This window comes from Drosophila gunungcola (genome assembly GCF_025200985.1).
Source record: "Drosophila gunungcola strain Sukarami chromosome X unlocalized genomic scaffold, Dgunungcola_SK_2 000049F, whole genome shotgun sequence".
Lineage (NCBI taxonomy): Eukaryota > Metazoa > Arthropoda > Insecta > Diptera > Drosophilidae > Drosophila > Drosophila gunungcola.
The window spans coordinates 9,944-32,298 of record NW_026453193.1 but is presented as its reverse complement, the minus strand read 5'-3'; the positions used below and the strand labels follow the sequence as shown (position 1 = coordinate 32,298).

Here is a 22,355-nt window from a genome sequence, read left to right as displayed (position 1 = left end):
TTTTTTTATTTAATAAGTGCCAAAAAACAAAGCAAAATATATTTGCCTCTTGTTTAAATAAATACCCCATAAATGTTGCTATCAATTTATCGATGCCTAAGGATCGACAGATCGCATTTGTAATCGAGTATCCCTTATCTAAGCACGTTGTTCAACACCAAAGAAGCTTCTGCATAAATAATTGGCGAAATAATTGGCTCCGCGCGTAATTAGGCGGAATTCATGGAATCCCTTCCAAGATGACAACGCAGGCGAGGCCAAAAGTCAAATACCGGGCCAAATGCAGTGAGCCAAAAATAATGAACTCCAAAATGAAGTGAAACAAAAAGAAAACACAGCTTTAATTATTCATATTTCATTAGTGAGCAGAAGCAGAAGAGCAGGTGAATGCGATGGCGATGGCAAAGGCGTGTGCCATATAAAATTTATAAAAATCAAAGTAAGCTCTGGAAGCACAAGAGAGCGGAATTCTCGCAGACCTCAATTGGAATACACTTTTTTGGTGCTCCAAAAATCTCATCCAGCCAAATTCCAACTGGAATGCGTACCAATTCAGTGGAATTTCATTGAAAGTGATTTCTGGAACAACATGCACTATTTTCTAAGGAGATTTGGCCAATAAACACCCCATAAATATAGGTAAGCAAGTACATACCATATGAGCGTGGAAAATTATTTGAAATGTTTTTAAAGTTCAACAATGTGATATTCGCAGTTCCATTATTCCCAGTTATTTGCGTATGTAATAAAAATGAGAACGGTAGGGTAGTGATTGTTTGGCAGAACATAAAGATATATACCATATATACTTAATTTCTGGTTATTACGTCTTAAAATTCTATCCAAATTGTTTTGAAATTTTTGGACCATATACCGTATACATCTGTACTTTTTATAGGGCTCAAAAGGACATATGTATTAACCACGTGGCAAGTATCTGGCCAAAAGAAAAGAAACCCTTGCAAGAGTACAAAATGGAGAACGAGGAGCTGGAGGTCAGCTTTGAGTAAAACAAAAGGGAAATGTCGGAATGGAATCTGGATACACATCATCATTTGTCTTGGCGTGGAGACGGAAGAGGCGACGAAGTGCGGCCGGGGCACATTGATGAATGAAGTGCGTAGTGGCTGAAAGGCCAAAAGGCAGGCCGCATTAAAAATGCACACGCAATCAGAAAATGCTTCACGACGGCCTCATAAACTGAGGACCCGGAGTGGGGATTCCGGACTTGGGACTCCCGACACCATGGGCCGCCAGGTGATGGATCAGCGGCCTCAGATAAGACAGGCGGAGAAGGACAAGGAGCGGGAGCAGGAGCAGGTTCCAAAGCTGGAGCTGAGCCCGGAGCTGGGGTAATGAGTGAGTTGAAGTGGGACTGGCCTGCTGCTGCCCCGTCAAATGTTGTAAGTAAGCCCCTTTTGAGCCGGGCCTCTCGGCATACCGATGGTGGCAATTTATAATTTGTTTGAGGGCTTTCAGCGGCCTTTCAAGGCAATTACCCCGCTCTGCGGACACCCGAATCTGGGACCTGGGACCTGGCTTTACCTTTGGCAGCAACACCTTCGAAGCATTTCGGCTTGACTGGCTGCGAACTTTGGCACCCCACCATCGCCAGGGTTCGAGAAAGAGGTTCGGGTTCGCTTACTGGGTCAACGCGCTGGCCATCCGCCTTCATGACTCTGTGATTTATTATGGAATCGACGAGGATGTTTTCTTTGACGTAGCACGTTCATTCGGCAGGGATGCATGCGTGCACTCAGCAAAAAATCAAATAGGTAAGTGCACTCCTACAGATTTTTCTATTGCAAATCATTTATAAAATGTTAAAGGAGACCTCCCTTATTCTCACCCTTAACAGAGTCTTGCCTCATTTTTTTTTTCTTTATTTTAAGAAATATATTTTACAAATACTAAAAAAGAAATTGCTTTCTAGAAATTCATTTTTTTTTAACATTTTCTTTATTATTCCTTAATTTTCTGACGACTTGAAAAAGATTTTGCAAATTGTTTTTGATTACGTGCAGAATTGGATTATAAAAACAATCCGTATAATTATCTGAAACTATTTAAGTAGGTCGATTTACTGTTTATTTATTGCACTAGGTTTATTTCTTACATCTTAGAACGTTTTTTTTTCTGAATAGAGGCGCTATATTTCTCTAAGTGTTGCACGTTGATGATTAAGCAAAGGGAAAACCGTAGATATGCACAGATTTCCCATTGATAGGATAGGGACTCTCGCTGTTTCTTGACTTCGGAAGCCGAAAGAATGGGCTTTGGTTGGCTGCCACTTATAAACGAGCCGTTTGTAGATCTTTGTTAAAATTCAAGCTCTTTCATGCTATTAATATTCCATTGCGTACTCGCGCGAGAATATATTCCATTTTTAATAACACGAAACTTTATGAAAATTTTATAAATAAAAGCCAGGGATAGTATATATCCAGGATATGCTGGGGTAGCTGTTGCCAGATTCCTTCTACTTTTCCGTTTGTACTCGTCGGCGGCAGAAAAGGAAAGCTCGAAAGTCAAAGCAAACAGGGGAAAACTCTCTGGGGCCATGGAACCTTATCCAGGAGCTGGATAAATTGCGCAATGAACCCCATTTTGGAATGGGGGTGGAAAGTTGGCTACCACCACTTACTCACTCACTCACTCACTCGCACGAAAGAAAACAAAGAAAAACAATTGAAATGTGAATATTAAATATACAAGTACAAGTTGCCCGTTAATGAGCACTGCTATTGTTTGGTGCAGCACCTTGCAGGCGGCGGCACAGATTCACAAACACCCACGCAACCACCCATGGAATCACCCATGGAGCCATCCACAGAGCCACCCACTCATCCAGGCAACTACCCAACGCTTTGCGGCAAACTCCCCGCGGCGTCATTGTGCTTCCTGGTAGGCGGCAGTGGAAAATGCCATTTGATGGCATTTAGATGGGATCGTTGATTGATGTTACTGGCTTCTCCTCGAATTCCCAAAGCCAGACCCGTGCTCCGGGCACTGTTGTGTGTGGGTCAGTTATGTTCCCAGCGACTGGAGGGCTTCGCGGCGGCTTCTCGTGGGCGCTTAAGAAGTTAGCGGAAAGGTTGCTCTACGAAAATCAACCTTGGAGAAAGATGTCTTGAGTTGGCATTTGTGATATGGTGATTACGGATGCTTGGGTAGTAGTTGTGTTTCTGCGGGGCTTAGATGCTTTGTATTTGAGGCAATGCTTTTATTCTTTTATAGATAGTTTATCACCTCTTAAAAGAGCTTAGTGAAACCAAGACAATTAAATAATCAAATTGTTTGTAAGAAACAACAATTTCTTTTTTAAACCAATAATAATCTCTCAATCAATAATTTCAAAACTTGTTGGTTATAAAATTTGTTGGTTAACATTAAAACCCAGTCTGTTTTAAAATAAAAATCCCATTCATCCTTTCTTAAATTAAAATAAAACCAAGTGGACAAATATTTAGCATTCAAAAATGAAATCAGTTTCACTTGCACATCTTTCAAGGAATAACAATATATGGAAAATTCTTATCTTATTAACTTCGCTTTGGTTTTACTTTCTACACTATTAGTAAAGAATTTCGAAAAGGTTTAATCAGTCGATATTGAATTAAAATCCAAAGCTTGAACCGAAATTAACTTTTAACCAGGAACTTGAGTTAAACAAATTTTGAAAAAGTATGTCGAATTAGTAAAGCAATGGAGTTAAGTCGCCCGATAACTCAATCTTAGTCAAGTTCCATCTAGGGCTGCCAGCTTCGTTGTTTTCATATGGACGTCAACCTATATATCCCCGGCTTTACATAGTACCCTTTCCATGGTTGCGCGCGGCATATGTGTAATGCATGCAACGAGGCACATTAATTAAATAAAAATTGATTTTCCAAGCGCATGAAATGCAATCAACGGCCGGGGCTTCAAGTGGTGGGTCCATGTGGCCTGGATGCTGGCCTGGATTCCAAACTGGACGCTGGTCCTAGGATTCTGGACCCTTTCCCTGGTTGCTCCATGCTCCATGCTCCATGCTCCATGTGCTCCGTGGCCCATTCTCCATGCACTACTCTGCTCCAGTCCGCCGTGTTGTCAAATGGAGTTAACAAAGTTTACGCTTTTTGCGCGCCGCAGTCTCATTCTGCTGGCTTTATTTTTTTGTACTGCTTCTGCAGAATGTTCTGTTTGATTTTTTTTTTTTTTGTGGCCCTTCCTCGTTTTTTGTTGCATCGTATGCATAAGTATATAATGTGCAGCTGGCTGGACATGGGTGGGTAAATGGGGTGACCAGGACCATGGTCCTGTAGCCATGGTGCCCGTCGCCGGTCCGTTTCGCCTTTTATCCGTTTGGCCACAACGGCGGCAATGAGTTTAATGTGCGCTGTCGCTTTTTGGCCGTATTTAAACCACAGCAAGTCATCAGGCAAATTGAATTTTCAACGTATGGTCGCACATTGCGTTGCAACAGTCCGTGTCACGAAACCCACCCGCCTTCACCAACTGCTTCTGACCCCAACTCGTTGTGTTTTTAACCCTCTGAAGTGTTGTTCCAAAATAACTTGGTTACTGTGTTCTTTGAATTCATACTTTAGATTTAACTCTGGATATATTGGCAAAGTATCTCGCTGAATTTCAATGTTTTTAGGCACTTTTCTTAACTCTAGCTTTAAACTATAAGTATAATTTGTATATATTAGTCAGGGTGACACGATAAACTCTTATGGTTCTATCGGCTATCGAAACTAACAATTCTGAAGTCAAATATGTGTTTTAATACTGCTTTAATCCTCAACATTTACAAATATTGTAACAATAATAATGTTTGGCTAAGCTACAAAAACTCGTTTTGATTTCTTTTGTGAGAGTGTTCATATTGAATTTATTGTAAGTCCAAGAATAGATCAAGAATTTAATGTAAATTTTAGAATGTCCGTGGACATCTTAAGTTAATTTATGGCAATATGCTTTTTGCTCTTGGGTGTTACAGGGTTAAGGCCTTGGCTTTTGCTGTCAGCCCGCAATTCTCGTGTCAGTGGCTGTATAACATTTCCATCTCGCTCTTATCAGCACGGTCAGCGATGGTCCTTTATGCCCCAATCCCAATCCCAATGCCAATCCCAATACCCCACACCCGTATATACCCACTGCATTTGCTAGCTTCGTTTCTCGTTACAAAATTACCCACGATAAAAATTGAATTACTTCGTCGTCGTCGTCGTTGTCGTCGTTGTCGTGGACTCCCTGCTTTCACTCCCTAGCAAAGTGTTGGGCTTGCTTTTGTCGCGCCCATGTCCCCCGTCCGTGAACCTTCTCCTCCTCCAAGTCCTCCTCCTCTAAGCCCTCGTCCTTGTCCTCGTCCTGCTTAGACGACACTGAAACTGTCGCCAGGCCTGGTCCTGTGTGACTCCGTCTAATGATAAATGAGCTGCAATGGATGACAGCGAATCAACTTAAGTGTATTGCTCTGCTTCGCTCTCCCACTCTTTCTGGCTGGGAATGCGGCAGTTGGGGGACTTCGGTGCCTTCTGACCACCCGGAGCCAGCCAATGCACTTTCCCCTCAACGCTTTTTTGCTCGTGTTTACGTTTCACTTGAAAATTCTATGCTACACTAAATATTTACATAGGAAAAAAACTTGGCAAGTGTAAGTGAGATGCTTTAAAGAAGCGCGCTGAGGAACTTTGCCAAAGTTTCTTCACTTCACTCATTATGCGCCTTCGAGGAGAAGACGGGGGATTTCCGGGCATAATCAGCAAATTGGTAGAAACAAGAAGTGGTGACTAGGCTAGACTCGAAACAGCTGTGCTGGGAAGCCATTTAGTGAGTTTAAAGGCACGAAATATGGGCAGTATTGAATATTTGCTGGTTAGATTAGGCTTTAGGGGACAGTCCTTTGGATCATCATTGTTTGACATTAAAAGCTGTGTCTAATAAATCCGTTTTTCTTAACTGACTAACTTATCCTACAAAGTGATGTATTTACTAATTTAAATAATTCAGCTACACCATTAGGCAAGTTCAAAGAAGCGAAAGTTTTATAGTATCAAACATTTGCTTCTTTGACAACTTGAAATTCTTAGATAAGGTTCATCAGGCTTTCTTAAGTCTCTAATTAATCGATCAAAATAGGGTAATAGTAATTTAAACTGGTCAATTACAACTATTCTAGAGAAAATATATGCACTGTTGCGGGTAAAAAATTAGTGGGACAATGTAAAGTGCAAAATAACATAAGGCTACCTATGCCTTATATGCCTTTAGATACAGTGTAAGATTCAGTTACCAAAAAAAAAAGTCCCACCCACAAGACACACACTTGATTTGCCAGATTTTCATAAACTTCAAGATTTATTGTGGAAAACAAAAAAATAATGGGTATTTAAAATAATGCAATAAATTAGGTAGGACCAAGGGATAGGGAATAGAATTTGATTGCCAATATAGGAATACAATAGATCGTGGGGTTATCGTACGGATGCAGCAGTAGATTTAAGGATTTCTGCTCGGCGGGGGTTCTAGACTATTCCCGGACGAATCGCCTACTTCTCCAGGCAGCGGGCCTCGTCCTTGGGCACACAGGACTCGGCGATCCAATCGAAGCGTTCCTTCTTGTCGCAGCGCAGGTGTGCGAACTTGTGCTTGCCCGACTTTTTCACCTCGCAGCGGTAGTACTTGCGACAGTCGCGCACATCTGGATAGATATCGTTCTCGTCGCACTCGTCACCATTCTTCAGTTTCTTGATAAGGTCCTTTACGAACTGCTTCTTCTCCTTGGAGCTCGGCTCGTCGTCGCCATCGTTATCCTTTTCCTTTTCCTCCTTCTCTTGCTCGTTCTCCTCCTTGGACTTGTCCTTCTTCTCCTTGCTGTCCTTGTCCTTGTCCTTCTCCTTGTTGTCCTTGTCCTTCTTCTCCTTAGACTTGTCCTTTTCTTTCTCCTTCTCCTTCTCCTCAGAGCTGGGCTTCTTCTGCTCCTGCTCCTTGGACTGATCCTCACTGGACTTGGGCTTGTCCTTCGACTTCTCGCTGGAGGGCTTGCTGCTCTCCTCAACGGAGGCATTCTCGTTGGACGCAGCTCCTTCGGCTGGCGGAACTGGGGCAGCCTGTTCTACGCTCTCGGCAGTCTCGGGATTGTTGGGTTTTTTGGGGCTCTGTGCTTCCTGCGGCTGCTGAGGATTCTGTGGCTGCTGAGGATTCTGTGGCTGCTGAGGATTCTGTGGCTGCTGAGGATTCTGTGGCTGTTGGGGACTCTGTGGCTGTTGGGGACTCTGTGGTTGCTGAGGATTCTCCGGTTGGGCAGGAGCCTCGGTGCTGGTCACTGGCCTTGTTGGACGCCAGCTGTTCACCCATTTGTGCCAATTGGGCCAGAAGGGAAGGACGCCATTGATCAGTCCACTGCCAGGAGCAGTAGCCCCAGCACCTGAGCCGTTTTGTCCAGGAAGCAGTGGTCTCCAGGTCGGCAGGACTGGAATGTTCGGGCGCGGATGCCAAGGCCAATTGCCAACTCCGCCAGGTAGAACAGGAATCGATGGAATGAGTGAGCCAGCTGGTGGGTTAAGCGGCGAATTCGGGCCAGCAGCAGAGTTGGAGCCAACAGATCCTGGAGCAGCACCACCAGCAGGAACATTGGGATCAGCAGGAGATCCACCAGCGGGTACATTGGGATCAGCAGAAGATCCAGGAGCACCACCAGCAGGGACGTTGGGATCAGCAGGAGATCCTGGGGCAGCACCAGCAGAAGATCCAGGAGCACCACCAGCAGGGACGTTGGGATCAGCAGGAGATCCACCAGCGGGTACATTGGGATCAGAAGAAGATCCAGGAGCACCACCAGCAGGGACGTTGGGATCAGCAGGAGATCCACCAGCGGGTACATTGGGATCAGCAGAAGATCCAGGAGCACCACCAGCAGGGACGTTGGGATCAGCAGGAGATCCTGGGGCAGCACCAGCAGAAGATCCAGGAGCACCACCAGCAGGGACATTGGGATCAGCAGGAGATCCACCAGCGGGTACATTGGGATCAGCAGGAGATCCAGGGGCAGCACCAGCAGAAGATCCAGGAGCACCACCAGCAGGGACATTGGGATCAGCAGGAGATCCTGGGGCAGCACCAGCAGAAGATCCAGGAGCACCACCAGCAGGGACGTTGGGATCAGCAGGAGATCCACCAGCGGGTACATTGGGATCAGCAGAAGATCCAGGAGCACCACCAGCAGGGACGTTGGGATCAGCAGGAGATCCTGGGGCAGCACCAGCAGAAGATCCAGGAGCACCACCAGCAGGGACATTGGGATCAGCAGGAGATCCTGGGGCAGCACCAGCAGAAGATCCAGGAGCACCACCAGCAGGGACATTGGGATCAGCAGGAGATCCTGGGGCAGCACCAGCAGAAGATCCAGGAGCACCACCAGCAGGGACATTGGGATCAGCAGGAGATCCTGGGGCAGCACCAGCAGAAGATCCAGGAGCACCACCAGCAGGGACGTTGGGATCAGCAGGAGATCCACCAGCGGGTACATTGGGATCAGCAGGAGATCCAGGGGCAGCACCAGCAGAAGATCCAGGAGCACCACCAGCAGGGACATTGGGATCAGCAGGAGATCCTGGGGCAGCACCAGCAGAAGATCCAGGAGCACCACCAGCAGGGACGTTGGGATCAGCAGGAGATCCACCAGCGGGTACATTGGGATCAGAAGAAGATCCAGGGGCAGCACCAGCAGAAGATCCAGGAGCACCACCAGCAGGGACATTGGGATCAGCAGGAGATCCTGGGGCAGCACCAGCAGAAGATCCAGGAGCACCACCAGCAGGGACATTGGGATCAGCAGGAGATCCTGGGGCAGCACCAGCAGAAGATCCAGGAGCACCACCAGCAGGGACATTGGGATCAGCAGGAGATCCTGGGGCAGCACCAGCAGAAGATCCAGGAGCACCACCAGCAGCAACGTTGGAATCAGCAGGAGATCCTGGGGCAGCACCAGCAGAAGATCCAGGAGCACCACCAGCAGGGACATTGGGATCAGCAGGAGATCCTGGGGCAGCACCAGCAGAAGATCCAGGAGCACCACCAGCAGGGACGTTGGGATCAGCAGGAGATCCACCAGCGGGTACATTGGGATCAGAAGAAGATCCAGGAGCTCCACCAGCAGCAACGTTGGGATCAGCAGGAGATCCACCAGCGGGTACATTGGGATCAGCAGGAGATCCAGGGGCAGCACCAGCAGAAGATCCAGGAGCACCACCAGCAGGGACATTGGGATCAGCAGGAGATCCTGGGGCAGCACCAGCAGAAGATCCAGGAGCACCACCAGCAGGGACATTGGGATCAGCAGGAGATCCTGGGGCAGCACCAGCAGAAGATCCAGGAGCACCACCAGCAGCAACGTTGGAATCAGCAGGAGATCCACCAGCGGGTACAGCGGTTGATCCCTCAACAGGAGCACCAGGAGCATCGGTAGATCCTTCAACAGGAGCACCAGGAGCAGCAGTCGATCCTTCAACAGGAGCACCAGGAGCAGCGGTAGATCCTTCAACAGGAGCACCAGGAGCAGCGGTAGATCCTTCAACAGGAGCACCAGGAGCAGCGGTAGATCCCTCAACTGGAGCACCAGGAGCAGCGGTAGATCCTTCAACGGGAGCACCAGGAGCAGCAGTCGATCCTTCAACAGGAGCACCAGGAGCAGCGGTAGATCCCTCAACTGGAGCACCAGGAGCAGCGGTAGATCCTTCAACAGGAGCACCAGGAGCAGCGGTAGATCCCTCAACTGGAGCACCAGGAGCAGCGGTAGATCCTTCAACAGGAGCACCAGGAGCATCGGTAGATCCTTCAACAGGAGCACCAGGAGCAGCAGTCGATCCCTCAACTGGAGCACCAGGAGCAGCGGTAGATCCTTCAACGGGAGCACCAGGAGCAGCAGTCGATCCTTCAACAGGAGCACCAGGAGCAGCGGTAGATCCCTCAACTGGAGCACCAGGAGCAGCGGTAGATCCTTCAACAGGAGCACCTGGAGCAGCGGTAGATCCTTCAACTGGAGCACCAGGAGCAGCGGTTGATCCTTCAACAGGAGCAGTGGTAGATCCTTCAACAGGAGCACCAGGAGCAGCAGTCGATCCTTCAACAGGAGCACCAGGAGCAGCGGTAGATCCCTCAACTGGTGCACCAGGAGCAGTGGTAGATCCTTCAACTGGAGCACCAGGAGCAGCGGTAGATCCTTCAACAGGAGCACCAGGAGCAGCAGTCGATCCTTCAACAGGAGCACCAGGAGCAGCAGTCGATCCTTCAACAGGAGCACCAGGAGCATCGGTAGATCCTTCAACAGGAGCACCAGGAGCAGCAGTCGATCCCTCAACTGGAGCACCAGGAGCAGCAGTCGATCCTTCAACAGGAGCACCAGGAGCAGCGGTAGATCCTTCAACAGGAGCAGCAGTCGATCCTTCCACAGGAGCTCCAGGAGCTTCTGTCGTTATATCAGCAGGAGTTCCGGGAGCGGCAGTTGTTTCAGCTGGAGCGGTGGGGTCGACTAAACCGGGTTCGTAAGTAGATTCTTCGGGTGCGTTGGGGTCCAGGGGGGAGCTTGGATCAATGGGCGTGTTCGGGTCGACATCACCTGGAGCAAGGGTGGTTCCTTCCCCAGGAGCGGCTGTGGTGCTCTCGGGTTCAATGGGTGGGTTAGTGGCTTCCGATCCGGGTCCCAAAGTGGTGTCCACGGGAGTGGTGTCGCTGGGAATCGTCGATTCGGTCTCTAGAGGTGCCTCCGATCCGTTGGTTGTTTCATCTATGGATGCGGTTGTCGTCTCAGCGGCCGCTTGGGTGGTCTCCACCGGTGCCTGGGTCGTCTCAACCGGAGCAGGTGACTCCGCTGGAGCAGCACTGGAGGCGGCACTTGGTCCCTCGGTAGAGATCTCGCCTCCTGAACCGCTGGAGCTGGAGCTGGAGCCATCCACCAGCGGAGCGGACTCGCTGACGGGGCTGTCGGTGATGGTCACCATCTTGGCGACGGCAGCCGTAGGAGCCTCAGCGGCCGACTTGACCGGCACGCAGATCTCGAGGCCGTCGGTCACGCAGCGGGTGTTCACCGCGCATGGCACCACCGGGCCGGACGTCAGGCCATCCACGCACTGCTGGTAGGAAAGTGGGCCCACGCAGACGGCGCTCCGGCCGCCGCACTTCAGTCCCACGGCGGCGGCATTCGCCTGGTGATGGTTGGCCACCAGTGAGGTTAACTGCAAGAGGGAGAAGGAGTCTTGTTAGTGGGTGCGTGCTCCAGGGATTTGGATGGTCGGTGCACTGTTCTTGTCTCGGGACCTTAACAATTACACTGGTTTCATTTCACTTGCATAGTAGGATACTTTCGAGTGATCGCCGAGCGCTTTGAACGTTATCCAAAGTAACAAGAGTCCCGGGAGCTACGGGTTCGAATTTGATTGGTGTTTTTTTTTCGTTTGTTTTCGAGGCATGTGCGTATCCAAGTGCCGCCACCGAATAAATTCCAATAAAATATATATATGTACAACTCGTCAGTAAAGACAACAAATTTAAAAAAAAAAACAAAAATAAAAAAAAAAATTGGGGGGAACACGTTCCAATACAAGTAATGCTTGGATCGAGATGCCGGCCGCGATTTTTGGTATTATGCAATTACCACTAGCAACACCAGAAGTCTGGTGGATCGGTTCGTTGTCATCGTCGTCGTTGGATGTGTTTTTGGTTCGAATGAAGAATCGTTACTATCCTCTGTACGCCAACCTACAGGGCTTTTATGCAAAATTGGCGCTATCTCCGCGGTTTCCCGAGCCAAATCTCCGGTGATGCTAGCCAAATACAAGATAATCGCTTGTTTGCCCTCATTCCCGATAAGCGTGTGGCTAAACCAATTTATGGTATTGCGGCGCAAGTGATATCCGAAGCCCAAAAATAAGCAAAACAAATCGAAATACATTTTTGTGATAGCGTGTGTGTTAAAAGGGAAGTTAAATCTGCATTTGGATGAGTGGGGAGATTTGATGTGACTCCACTTTAAACGCACTTAATGGCTATGACTGTGACAATGAGTCAGCGCCCTTATCTCAGATCTAACATGGTTTCCCGCCCAATTGTTTTTACTGCCAAATACGTAATCTTAATCTTGGCCACCACTAACGTCAAGGTAAATGTTGATAAAGCGGGCTGCGCATTTCCGTTGACTGGAATTTGCTTTATTTGCTAGTTGAATAAACATAATAACAGGTATTAACAAAAACTGAGCAGACCTACAGACAGACATTTTCTTCTCTTGATTTAATTTCACTCGATCTGATTTTTGTGTGTGATCGCCGAGTGCAGTTGTTGTCGCCAATGACGCAGGCACATCTTCCAGCGAGTATTCTTTGCCAAAAATATCTTCGGTAGGCGTTGTTAATTTTCGTTTGCGCTTACTGTTTCAAGATTACGCTTCAGCTGTGATCTGCTGTCCGAAATGCATATCATTTGGGACAGATCTGTCAGATGAGATAAGGCAAAGGGCTGAGGGTAAGCGGTATTGTATAACAGGAGACGAAGCCCTTGAAATTTACGATCTAAGGCCGGACTTTCTAAAGTTCAAATATCACTCAAGTTGAATCCCCCTAAATTGCATACGCCAACTTTTTAATTGCAAACATAGGCTGCCATATGCATGCAAATGAATTGGATTTTAATACAATTTTCAGATTTTGTTGCATATGTTTATAATATAATGTATAATAATAATTGATATTGGTACTTAAAAACTTTTTATTGCTGCAATTGAAAACTGCAAACCTTTAAGTCTTATTATCCTTGGCCCACTCTTTCCTACATAATGATCAATGGTCCAATATTGTGAGAGTAACTGCTAATTTATGCAAGGTTTGCACTCGATTTATTATGATTTTATAATAATAAAAATCCGACTCCGTTTCAATTAAGAAATCCAAGTTTCCCCTGAAGCTTCAATTACCTACCATTACCATATGAAATGGACACCACCTGCAATATACATTACTCCCCTGAGGTCGAAAGGTGGGCTTAACATCTGCCATGGATCCCACGAAGTCTCCCACCGGCACCCTTTGAACTTCACCCAGTCCCCGGCCTATTGCATATGCCCTTTGAGCCTGGACCGGTGAATTCCATGAAAATTGAACAATTAAGTGGAATTTGCTTTACTTTTTTTCGACATTAATGCGGTTAAGCCATACAACAAAAACGAAAAATCGAGGTGGAAAAAATGAAAAATGGTAAATGGTAAATGCAATGCAGGCGCAGTCACATTGCGGTTTTCGTGTGTCTAGACAATACAATAAATACAGTTAGCCATTTATTTGTATTATCAAATATGTATACACTGCGAGTAAATAAAGCCATCAGGAGATCAATTACAGTCTTGACGTTTTGTTCTAAGAAAAGTGTTCTCAATTGATAAAAGCTCTATACAAAGTAGGGTTTTCTTTTCTTTTGTTTTTACTTTGTTTTTATTTCTCATCGGAAAATATACGGTTTTATAATTGAGTTTAAATATCACTCTAATATAACTATTTGTATAAAAAAAATACAATATTTAGATACAATTTTGTATTTGCAAGTTTTTATTAAATAAATGATAAATGTTTGAAGTCTGTTATAAACTTAAGGTTTTTTTTACTTGCATACTGATGTGTTTTAACCCGCACACATTTTTTTTTTTTTTGTCAGTATGCAGCTGTGATTAATATTATGACTGCTCGAGTGGCCAGCGATGAGAAACTTTCTGCCTAGGTGAGTGCTAATTCGCTCGAAACCCAGCGGCTGGAGTGGACCCAAACCCAAATAGGCTTTGGGGTCTGCTGTCGGATCAGGGTGATAGGTGCGTGGTCATGCAAATGAGGCAAGGCGGTGGTGGGTGGTGGCTCAAATTATGCAAGGGCACCAGAGGAGGGACACCCTTTTAACAGCGAGCTAGCTTCCACCTTTGCAATGGCGACCGAGCAGGGAAACCCCGCCCTTTGCAGTGGCAGTGGCAGTAACAGTGGCGGTGGCAGCTGCAGCTGCAGCTCCTCCGTTAATGTTGTTGGCGCTGTGGTCGCGGCTTTGGCCAATGGTCTATGGTCGACTACGACGATGCCGATGATGGTTGCAGTGGTGCGGTGGCTTCCAGTGGAGCCGCGGCTTCACTCCACTCTCTTGCCTCATTGGCGTTTCACAAAGCGAGCGGCGTTGGCTAAATTTGCATAAATTAACAATGTTTCGCAATTGCAGCCACTGATGCAGCGAATTCTTGGTGACAGCGGGGCGATGTGTCCACTGTCCCATGCGAGTGCGTGTGTGTGTTTTGTGTGTGTCGCAACCGTGGGCACTGTGCGCGTTTTATTGATTTGCTGCTCCAACGCACTTATTATCCCTCGGGCGGCCGCTGCCACTGCCTGTTAATCCCCTGGCGATGCGATGCCATTTGGCACGCCCCTCCACCCTCCATCCTCCATCCTCCACCAGTGGCTCCCACGCCCAGATACACAGACAGTGAGGAGGATATATGAGCATTAGGGTGAGCCACATATCAGCGAAGTTGATCGATTGCGGCTCATTAGGGCTTCATTCATTTGGAGGATGGTGAACTGCGTTTCGATGACTGAGATGGGCGAAATCATCATTGGAGATAGGATAGTGGGCGGAGACGAAGAGATGCTAAAGAATTCGCGGTTCCCTTATTAAAATATTCGATATAATTTCTCCGAATTTCTCAAGCAAAACCCCTTACTCTAGTTTTTCAATTTTCAATGGGATGTTCATACTTTGAATTCCATATAAAAAAAAAAACATTTTTACATCATTTTATATCAATGCTGTAAACCATATCAAACTTTAATTATTTTTTGAAGAAGAGTAAAGTAAATTGACTCAATTTGACTGGATTTCGAAGGAATGTTTTTAATGGGATTGCGATAGAACACTAATCTTCAGACGGGTAATTAAAATTTAAAACAAAAATAAAGAGAAATCTAATTTTAAAAGTGCTTCCAAGAAATGTGGTATTGATAAGAGTTTAAAAAAAGATAAGATGGGAAAATAATTTATAGAGCTCAGTTTTGATAATCTACAGAGCTCATAAATAAATCTCTTAAACGATGCTGGCAGAAAACTCATTTTCTTTGCTTTATCACCCTTTAAAGTGAATCATCCCAATGCAAGTGTTTTAACTCGTTTCCAATATGGCCGTTCATTTAATCAATTAGTCATGTACCAAGCTAGCCTTTTTCGATGTTGCAGTGTAATAATGTTATTTTTGAAACGCACAGGCAAATATGTCTATATCTAAGAAACATATATATAAAATGTTAATAGTTTTACAACTAATAAATTAGGTGGGGATCAAGACCAAACACACTGACTTCATTTGAAATGAATACATTCGATTTTTTGGGCAGTCTTCAAAATGTTTAGAGTTCAAAAAACATTTATTTTTGTTGCTTGATATACAAGATATATAACAAAAATATTCCATAAAAAACTTTTTTTGTGAATAGTTATTTGATTTTGAATTTTTTTTTTGTTAGCTTTAATGATAGATAAATTTTATTCTTTTAAACGCTCTTTAGAAACTTTTTTAACCATTATACTTTACAAGAAATTTATTACAATCGAATAAATATATCACCTAATGAGTTCCTTTTAGCAATGATAACCAATATAAAACTATACGCGTTTTTTATTGCCAAGATAAGGTGATACTCTGTCGCTTTCAGCTCTTTTTTTTATTGTGATTGCTAATCACAGATGATTAATCCATTTCGGATGTTATTATACTTTGATTTTAATTAACATATATGTTGAGCACGAACAAATGATAAGATAGCGCAATCTGACTTCAAGAAAAACTGTTTGCCGCAATGGGGATTTCATGGGGGATTAGGTTGTGTTAAAAATATTCACTGACATTAAATGGATGCAATATGGGAGCAATAAACCGGAGATTCCGTTTTAAGAAAGAATCCAAAAGAAATGGCCTGAGCAGATTTATTGCAACCTTGAGTGTCCATTCAAGTGCTGTCCCAGCGAATTATGAGAGATTCCATTTGGGATTGGCCCACGTTGGCCCCCATCTCGACACTCTGTTTTCTATTTTCTATTTTCTGTTTTGAATTTGCATTTGCTGCAATTCCAGTGTCCTTCTGACGCTCTGATAAATGATTTCTTTTTAACGCTTCGATGGACTCAACTTAGCGGAGTCCATGTCCGTGCCCGTCTAGCCTCTATCTGCCACATCCGGATGAGTTGGAGATGGCATTAGCTGGTGGTGGTGGATGGATGGATGGATGGATGGATGGATGGATGGATTCTGGGCCTTGGACGTCGCGCTTATTTGTTTATGTTGCACAAAGTAAACAACTAATTTTAATTTGCCGCAGGAACCGCACAGCCACGACAAGATGACGACGACAACGACGACGAAATAGACGACGACATAGACGATGGCCAACGGCACTGGCTGGGAAACGGAAAGCTGAAGTAGGAACAGGAATCATGACCAAATTATGGCAAATATGAAATACCCTTGCAATCCCAAAAATTACAGTAGTAACATGGTTATCATAAACCGTTTAAAACCAAAGTATTGATGAATTAACAAATTTAAATCCTATAAAGTATTATTTAAGTGCCTAAAAAGGGTTAAGACAACTACATACAAATTGAAGGTAATGTTATTTAGTGAAAATATAATGAATAAAGGGACGTTCCTTTTTTTGTTTGTTTTTTTTAAGGATCTACATAACATAAATTCCTTAGAAATCACTCTAATCACTCTAAGAACAAACCTCTTAACCGATTTATTTTACAGAACTTCTGCGCTAGTTTCCAAACAAGGTAAAGAAGAGCTTTTCATGAAGGAAATTCGGCTTTTGTATAAATAGGTCGACGTAAAAGAAGGTGAGTTTGATCAATTACTTTTATGCTGATGGGTTAAATCCAAGAACTTCTGTTTTTAATCAACTTAAATCTTCCCAAATGAAACAAACAGCTTACTTTCCTCTTAATGAAAATTCAAAAACCTTTAGTTTTTTAATACCTCTAATGACAAAATTTTGTAAGTTATATGTTACAGATATCACAATCTTATGTCTTGGTTACGGCATCGGTTATCATCTGAAAGCTCTTTTGTGGTTCCGGTTTTAACCGATTCCACTGGTTAGGATCGCTTTGGGCCTCACTGCGTCGCAAGCTGCTGGTCAAAAGGATAATACCCAGCAGAGGATACAAGAAACGGGGACAAGGACATTGATGTGGGAATGGAAAGTGGCTGCCATAAAAGGGAAACACATTCCCATTCGCATTCGCATACACAGACGGCAACAAACCGCAAAATAACCAAAGACATTTCTACATCCGACACCATCCCACACTACCTTCAACTTTCCATCGCGTTTCCCACCCAGCTGGATTTCCTTTTGTTACATTTGGATCTCACTCTGTGTTTTCATTCTTTCAGCTCGTGGACATATGTAAATATGAGTGCAGCAGAGCAATCATAACAAAAATGCTGCACACTCAAATTATCCCTAAATAATTTAGATCTGTGCGGGCGAGCAACGCGGTGGGTAACTTTACCTTTTACCTTTTGAAGCCTGTATGGTGGAGCTGATTTCGGGGTTTGCTTATCTTTCATTTCATATTTTTGGCCAGCAAAAGGAGGCGGTTGGAGGTGGATTAGAAGCGGGGGAGGAACCAACATGAAAGCGGAAGCGGAAGTGCTTACCTCTACACACACACGCCCATGGGAGTGCGGGCTTCCGGAGGCTGAAATCCAGCACCTGGAAAAAAACAGCACAGTATTTGTTAATTAAATGCATTGATTGTATAAGGTAAGTGTGTTTTTATTTTTTTGTATTTTTTTAAGAAGGTTTTTAGTTATTGAAATAATTAAAGCGACGATTTTCAGTGAAGTCTAATCTTAATTTTTGAGAATTAAATACAATTTATTGAGGCTTAATTAAAGAAGCCATGGGTCAAAAAATCAATTGTTTATGAATTAATGATACAATAGATCATATGTTTGTCTTTTTAATTTAAACACAAATATGTTTAATGTGCTTAAGCTTTCTGTTCAATTTAAGAAAGTTTACAACATATTTGTTTACTTTAATATGGCTTGGACAATTTTTTGGTCTGTGTAAGCTGAAAGTGCTCCCCGATTTGGCAGATGTGGGGAATCCGCTCCTTCTGCCTACTCAGCTTTAATTATGTCCACAGGTGCACGCACACACACACATTTAGCATTTGACTTTTATGCCAAACAAAACAAAAACATTAAATTGGCATTAGCGAGGCGAGATATGAAAGACTCTGGAAACTAGGTATTTTATTAGCCAACCAAATTCTCATATTATAAATAATTTCTAGGTGCATGACAATGCCCATGGGGGTGAAAAAAAAGCCCTTAACTCACTTTTTAGAGTGCGTTAACGCCCAATGGTGTTAAATCTTAGCATATAGTTTCAAAAAGTAATTCAAAAACTTGAATTCCTTACTGAGAAAACGGACCTAAGCAAAGCAAGATTATCTATGCATGAACCCTGATAGTGGCTAGTTTTGAAGTTTACCCAACTTTTCGGACTGCCCTCGCTTGGCTGCGTTTAGAGGAAACGGCTAATTGAAATTTGCCATTAATAATGCAAAAAGGTCTCGGTGAGAAACTTTCGGTACCACCCACCCACTTGAGCCCGTAAATGTATGTGGTGCACATATGTGTGTGCGTGCCATTTTAAATATTTCAAATATTTGTAACATTTGTGCGGTGACTGCCGGAGTAAGGAAACGTGGGATGGGATGGGGGTTGGTTGGGCTGAAATGCGGTGGAAGGGGGTGGATCGGCCTTGCCATTTACCGCACGCCAAAAACATCAACATCAGCGGCGGAGAAGGCGGAGGCGAAGGCGAAGGGACGGACAGGCCAGGTGAATCCAAGTGGAGTGGGCTAGTGGCCCAATGGAATGGGCCAGGATGCTTATTTTCTGGTCCGTCAGCCGCCGGTGATGTCGACGTCACCGTCACCGTCACCACATGTAAAAATGTAACCCCAGCTCCTTCTGCCGGCGGTTTTGTTTCTTGTTTCTTGTTTTTTTTTTTTTTTTTTTTTTTGCTTTTTTTTTTGAGAAGTTGTGTGTGTTTGCTGCTGTGATTTCGCGAACTGGCGACCGACGACTGGCAACTGTGACTGTCAAAAAAAAAAATGGGAAATAAATGAACAAGGGTGAAGTGCAGAGGGGATGTTGTTGAATAAACCGAGCACACGTTCAAGATAGAAAGCTCGACAATATGGTCGAGGGGCGAAATTTCGAATCCAGTGACAAAAAGAAAGTTCTGAAGGTGTGGAAGGTGTGAGAGGAAAGAAGCTGCGTAGCAATTACTGAGCCGTAGTACTTTAAAGATTTGAAAACTCGCCCATTTTTGATGGTAAATAAAATAACAGCAAAACTTTAATATCTTTTTTTTTATGCTGTAGGACAATTTAAAGTCTTTGCTCTTACGAGCTGAAAATTAAACCTGCAGAGAGAAAATTGAGCTGCCAAATTCGACGTTTTTGGAGTTGTTGCAAAATGTTGCAAAAGCAACATAAAAAAGAGTATAAGTAAAACATTTTTTTTTATACTTTAAACATTATTAAAGAATTTTATCTAGTTTGTAAGTTTCAATAATAGGCTATTAATAGGTAGCCAGTCAATGATAACCATGGCCAAAATAATAATAATAATAAATATTTCAACTGATTTTACACCCCAAACGTTTGTTTGTTTTCTGGGTGTACCTTTTTTTTTTATTTGCTATTCTCACGAGGATTTGTTTATTTTTTTCGGCTGATATTTTATTTTAGCTTATCACGATCTCTTTGAATGTTCAGTAAATTGTAAAACAAAATCGCATCTCCTGGCTGCCTTGTCTTTGCTTTATTATTTATTTCTTACATACTTTCAATTTTTTTTTTTTGCTCCTTTTCGTTGATTATTATTTTACAAAACAAAACAACAACGGCAAACAGAGGCCAAAACGAATGCCAGACCCAGGGTTTCAAGGCAGTGGGGGGAGGCAAACTGAAAAAAAAAAAGATTGAAGAAAATGGGTAAGAAAAAACGAACAGGAAAATCTCTTGAGGCTACTGAAAACTTCGTTCCTTTCTGGTTTCCTGGCCGGGCTTTTCCTTTACCTTGGGCAATGGTCGTACGTACAAATTTCTTATGCTGCTTCTTGGCTTTGCGCCTTGGCGTCCTCGGTCCCCAGTTGCCGCCCATCGTCCTTTGTCCCATCGTCCTTGCGCTGCTGCGTCTCCGTCTCCGTCTCCTTCACTCCTGCCCTATCCTGGCGCGCCTTGTCCCTCTTCCACTTACGGACTTTTTTCGTCGTCGGCGGCTGCGACGGCGGCAGTGGTTTAAACACATGAAACAATTATAAAGTTGCCAAGAAATGTAAACCCAAAGAGAAAACAATTTAATTGAATTTAACCAGGGGGTTGTCATATCCTAATGGATTTAAAACAACAACAAAAACAACAACAACAATTACAACAAGAGGCAACCGCAACTACAACAACGACTACATCAAATACAAATGCTTTATTTGGGAAGCATAAAAAAGTAGAACTGGGAACGAACTTTTTGGGGATGGTGACCCACTGGAGGGGAAAACCCCCAATCGATAGCCGGCCATTTAATTAATATTTTATTATTTGGTAGTGGTCAGAACGAACTTGAGGCTTGAAGAAAACATGATTTTAATTTTGTTTCTAAGCAACAAAAGTCTATGTAATTTGTTTAAATCATTGCATTACATTTTAAACAACTAATTTATTTAAAACGAGCATCTTGAAATTTAAAACAAAGACAAATGATTTAAAGCTTGTCTTAAAAAAATTAACCAGCTCAATTGCTAAGAGTAAAATTAAAATAAATAATTTTTGGTAAAATTCCTTTCCACCTTCTAAAATGCATTTAAAATATAATTGATCTGCTGCCACAACTGACAGTTTTTTAATTTCTCCATTATTTCACTAATTATTAAACGTTAATTAAATGTTAGTTAACGTTATATTTTAACTGTGATTACTATATGAAATTTCTCGACAAAAATATATGCAACATTTATTTACAATATAACAATAATCAGCTTAATATTGATCAGATGTTTACATTGTTGATTTTTTTTTTATTTTTTTTTTATATAACCAGACTAAGACGTTTGATCATGTACCTATATGTTGTTTTTATCGCTTAACAAAACGTTTGTCATATTGAATGAATTTGTTGTCCATTGTTAAATACGTTGAATTATACGCCTATTTTTGAGCGCCACTGTTTTGTGGAACTTTAAGTAGCCATAACTCAGACGGTGGCCAAATTGGCGAAATTGTAGTCGTCTGCTCTGTTTCTTGCCAGTTTTCATTGTCGTCCTGCGACTGACACCACCCCATCACCCCCTACCACCCACCAGAACGCCCACTTTTCGGCCTCACCCTTAACGTTCCGCCCACCAAATAACATGCCGCCACTTTGATTCGGCATTGAAATTGAAATCCGCTTATTTGATGCTGAAAAAAAAAAAGCTAAATAAATAGAGGGGGCCGTCAAAAAGAAATAAAAAAAAAAAAAACTGAAAAAACGAAAAATTCAACGAGAAGAAATCGCTGAAAAGCAAGCAAAACAATATTTTCCTAATTTTCGCGCGCGCACGCGACCAAAGAAAAGACAAAACGAGGAAAAATCCCAGAGCGGCAGAGCAAAAGAAAACTGTCAGCGGCAGCAACAGGAGAAAACGCCCCGCGGAGTGGGCGGAAAAGCGAGTGGGTGTGGGTGTTGGGGTTTGGGTGGTGGGTGGTTTGAAATGAAAATGGAATGGGACATTTTCTGGCTGCAGTCAGCGACTGTGTTTGGTCTTTGTTTGCCGTTGATTTCCGCCGCTTCCGATTGCTTTGTTGTACTTCCTTTGGCCCTCTTTTTTATTTCTTTTATTATTGCCCCAAACGAAGAGGCAAAGGTGATTTGATAAGACGTCCAAAAAGGGGCAAGGTGAAGTGGATCACGGATTGCGGATTGCGGATTGAGCCACTTAGATTGAGCAATTGTTTTGCATTCCACAACGCCTGAACTGATGGCATTTCTTAATTTTTCTTAATACGTTTCTTTAACAGAATTCCAATTATATTTTTTTTTTTTGCTTATGTCAGTGATATATAAGTATACATTTTGCAAACGTGTAATATTTTACTTTTAAAAATAGCATTTAAGAATATTCTTAATGTTTAACTCACTGTTTCTTATAAAGATTTTGACTATTTTCTATAGGTATACAAAATTATATTATTATTGTATTATTGTCCATTTTAATTGTACATCTCAATCT

At 43.6% G+C, this 22,355-nt stretch overlaps 2 protein-coding genes across 19 annotated transcripts; one reads left to right on the top strand and one right to left on the bottom strand.

Annotated features, from left to right (window-relative positions):
• Positions 1 to 130: 130 nt before the first annotated feature.
• LOC128261029 (uncharacterized) lies at positions 131 to 17,822 on the top strand. 8 transcript variants are annotated; one of them, XR_008268204.1, is made up of 7 exons: positions 131 to 639; positions 899 to 1,403; positions 1,480 to 1,775; positions 16,377 to 16,664; positions 16,808 to 16,896; positions 17,072 to 17,560; positions 17,650 to 17,822. XR_008268204.1 is itself a non-coding variant. In XM_052994449.1 (6 exons), the coding sequence occupies exons 2-5, from the start codon at positions 1,399 to 1,401 to the stop codon at positions 16,878 to 16,880; spliced, it is 474 nt and encodes a 157-aa protein (XP_052850409.1). In that variant the 5' UTR covers positions 131 to 639; positions 899 to 1,398; the 3' UTR covers positions 16,881 to 17,560; positions 17,650 to 17,822. The 8 variants fall into 8 exon arrangements, 2 of the variants coding, with proteins under 2 accessions (XP_052850409.1, XP_052850410.1); XR_008268203.1 differs by having other exon boundaries at positions 17,059 to 17,560; XR_008268207.1 differs by lacking the exon at positions 16,377 to 16,664 and having other exon boundaries at positions 17,059 to 17,560.
• Positions 6,324 to 11,746, bottom strand: LOC128261027 (collagen alpha-1(III) chain). 11 transcript variants are annotated; one of them, XM_052994444.1, is made up of 4 exons: positions 11,639 to 11,746; positions 10,125 to 11,219; positions 10,001 to 10,043; positions 6,324 to 9,334 (listed from the first exon to the last, which is right to left on the bottom strand). In XM_052994444.1, the coding sequence occupies exons 1-4, from the start codon at positions 11,678 to 11,680 to the stop codon at positions 6,537 to 6,539; spliced, it is 3,978 nt and encodes a 1,325-aa protein (XP_052850404.1). In that variant the 5' UTR covers positions 11,681 to 11,746; the 3' UTR covers positions 6,324 to 6,536. The 11 variants fall into 11 exon arrangements, with proteins under 11 accessions (XP_052850404.1, XP_052850406.1, XP_052850407.1 ...); XM_052994446.1 differs by having other exon boundaries at positions 6,324 to 8,236; XM_052994447.1 differs by having other exon boundaries at positions 6,324 to 8,236; positions 10,191 to 11,219.
• Positions 17,823 to 22,355: the final 4,533 nt, after the last annotated feature.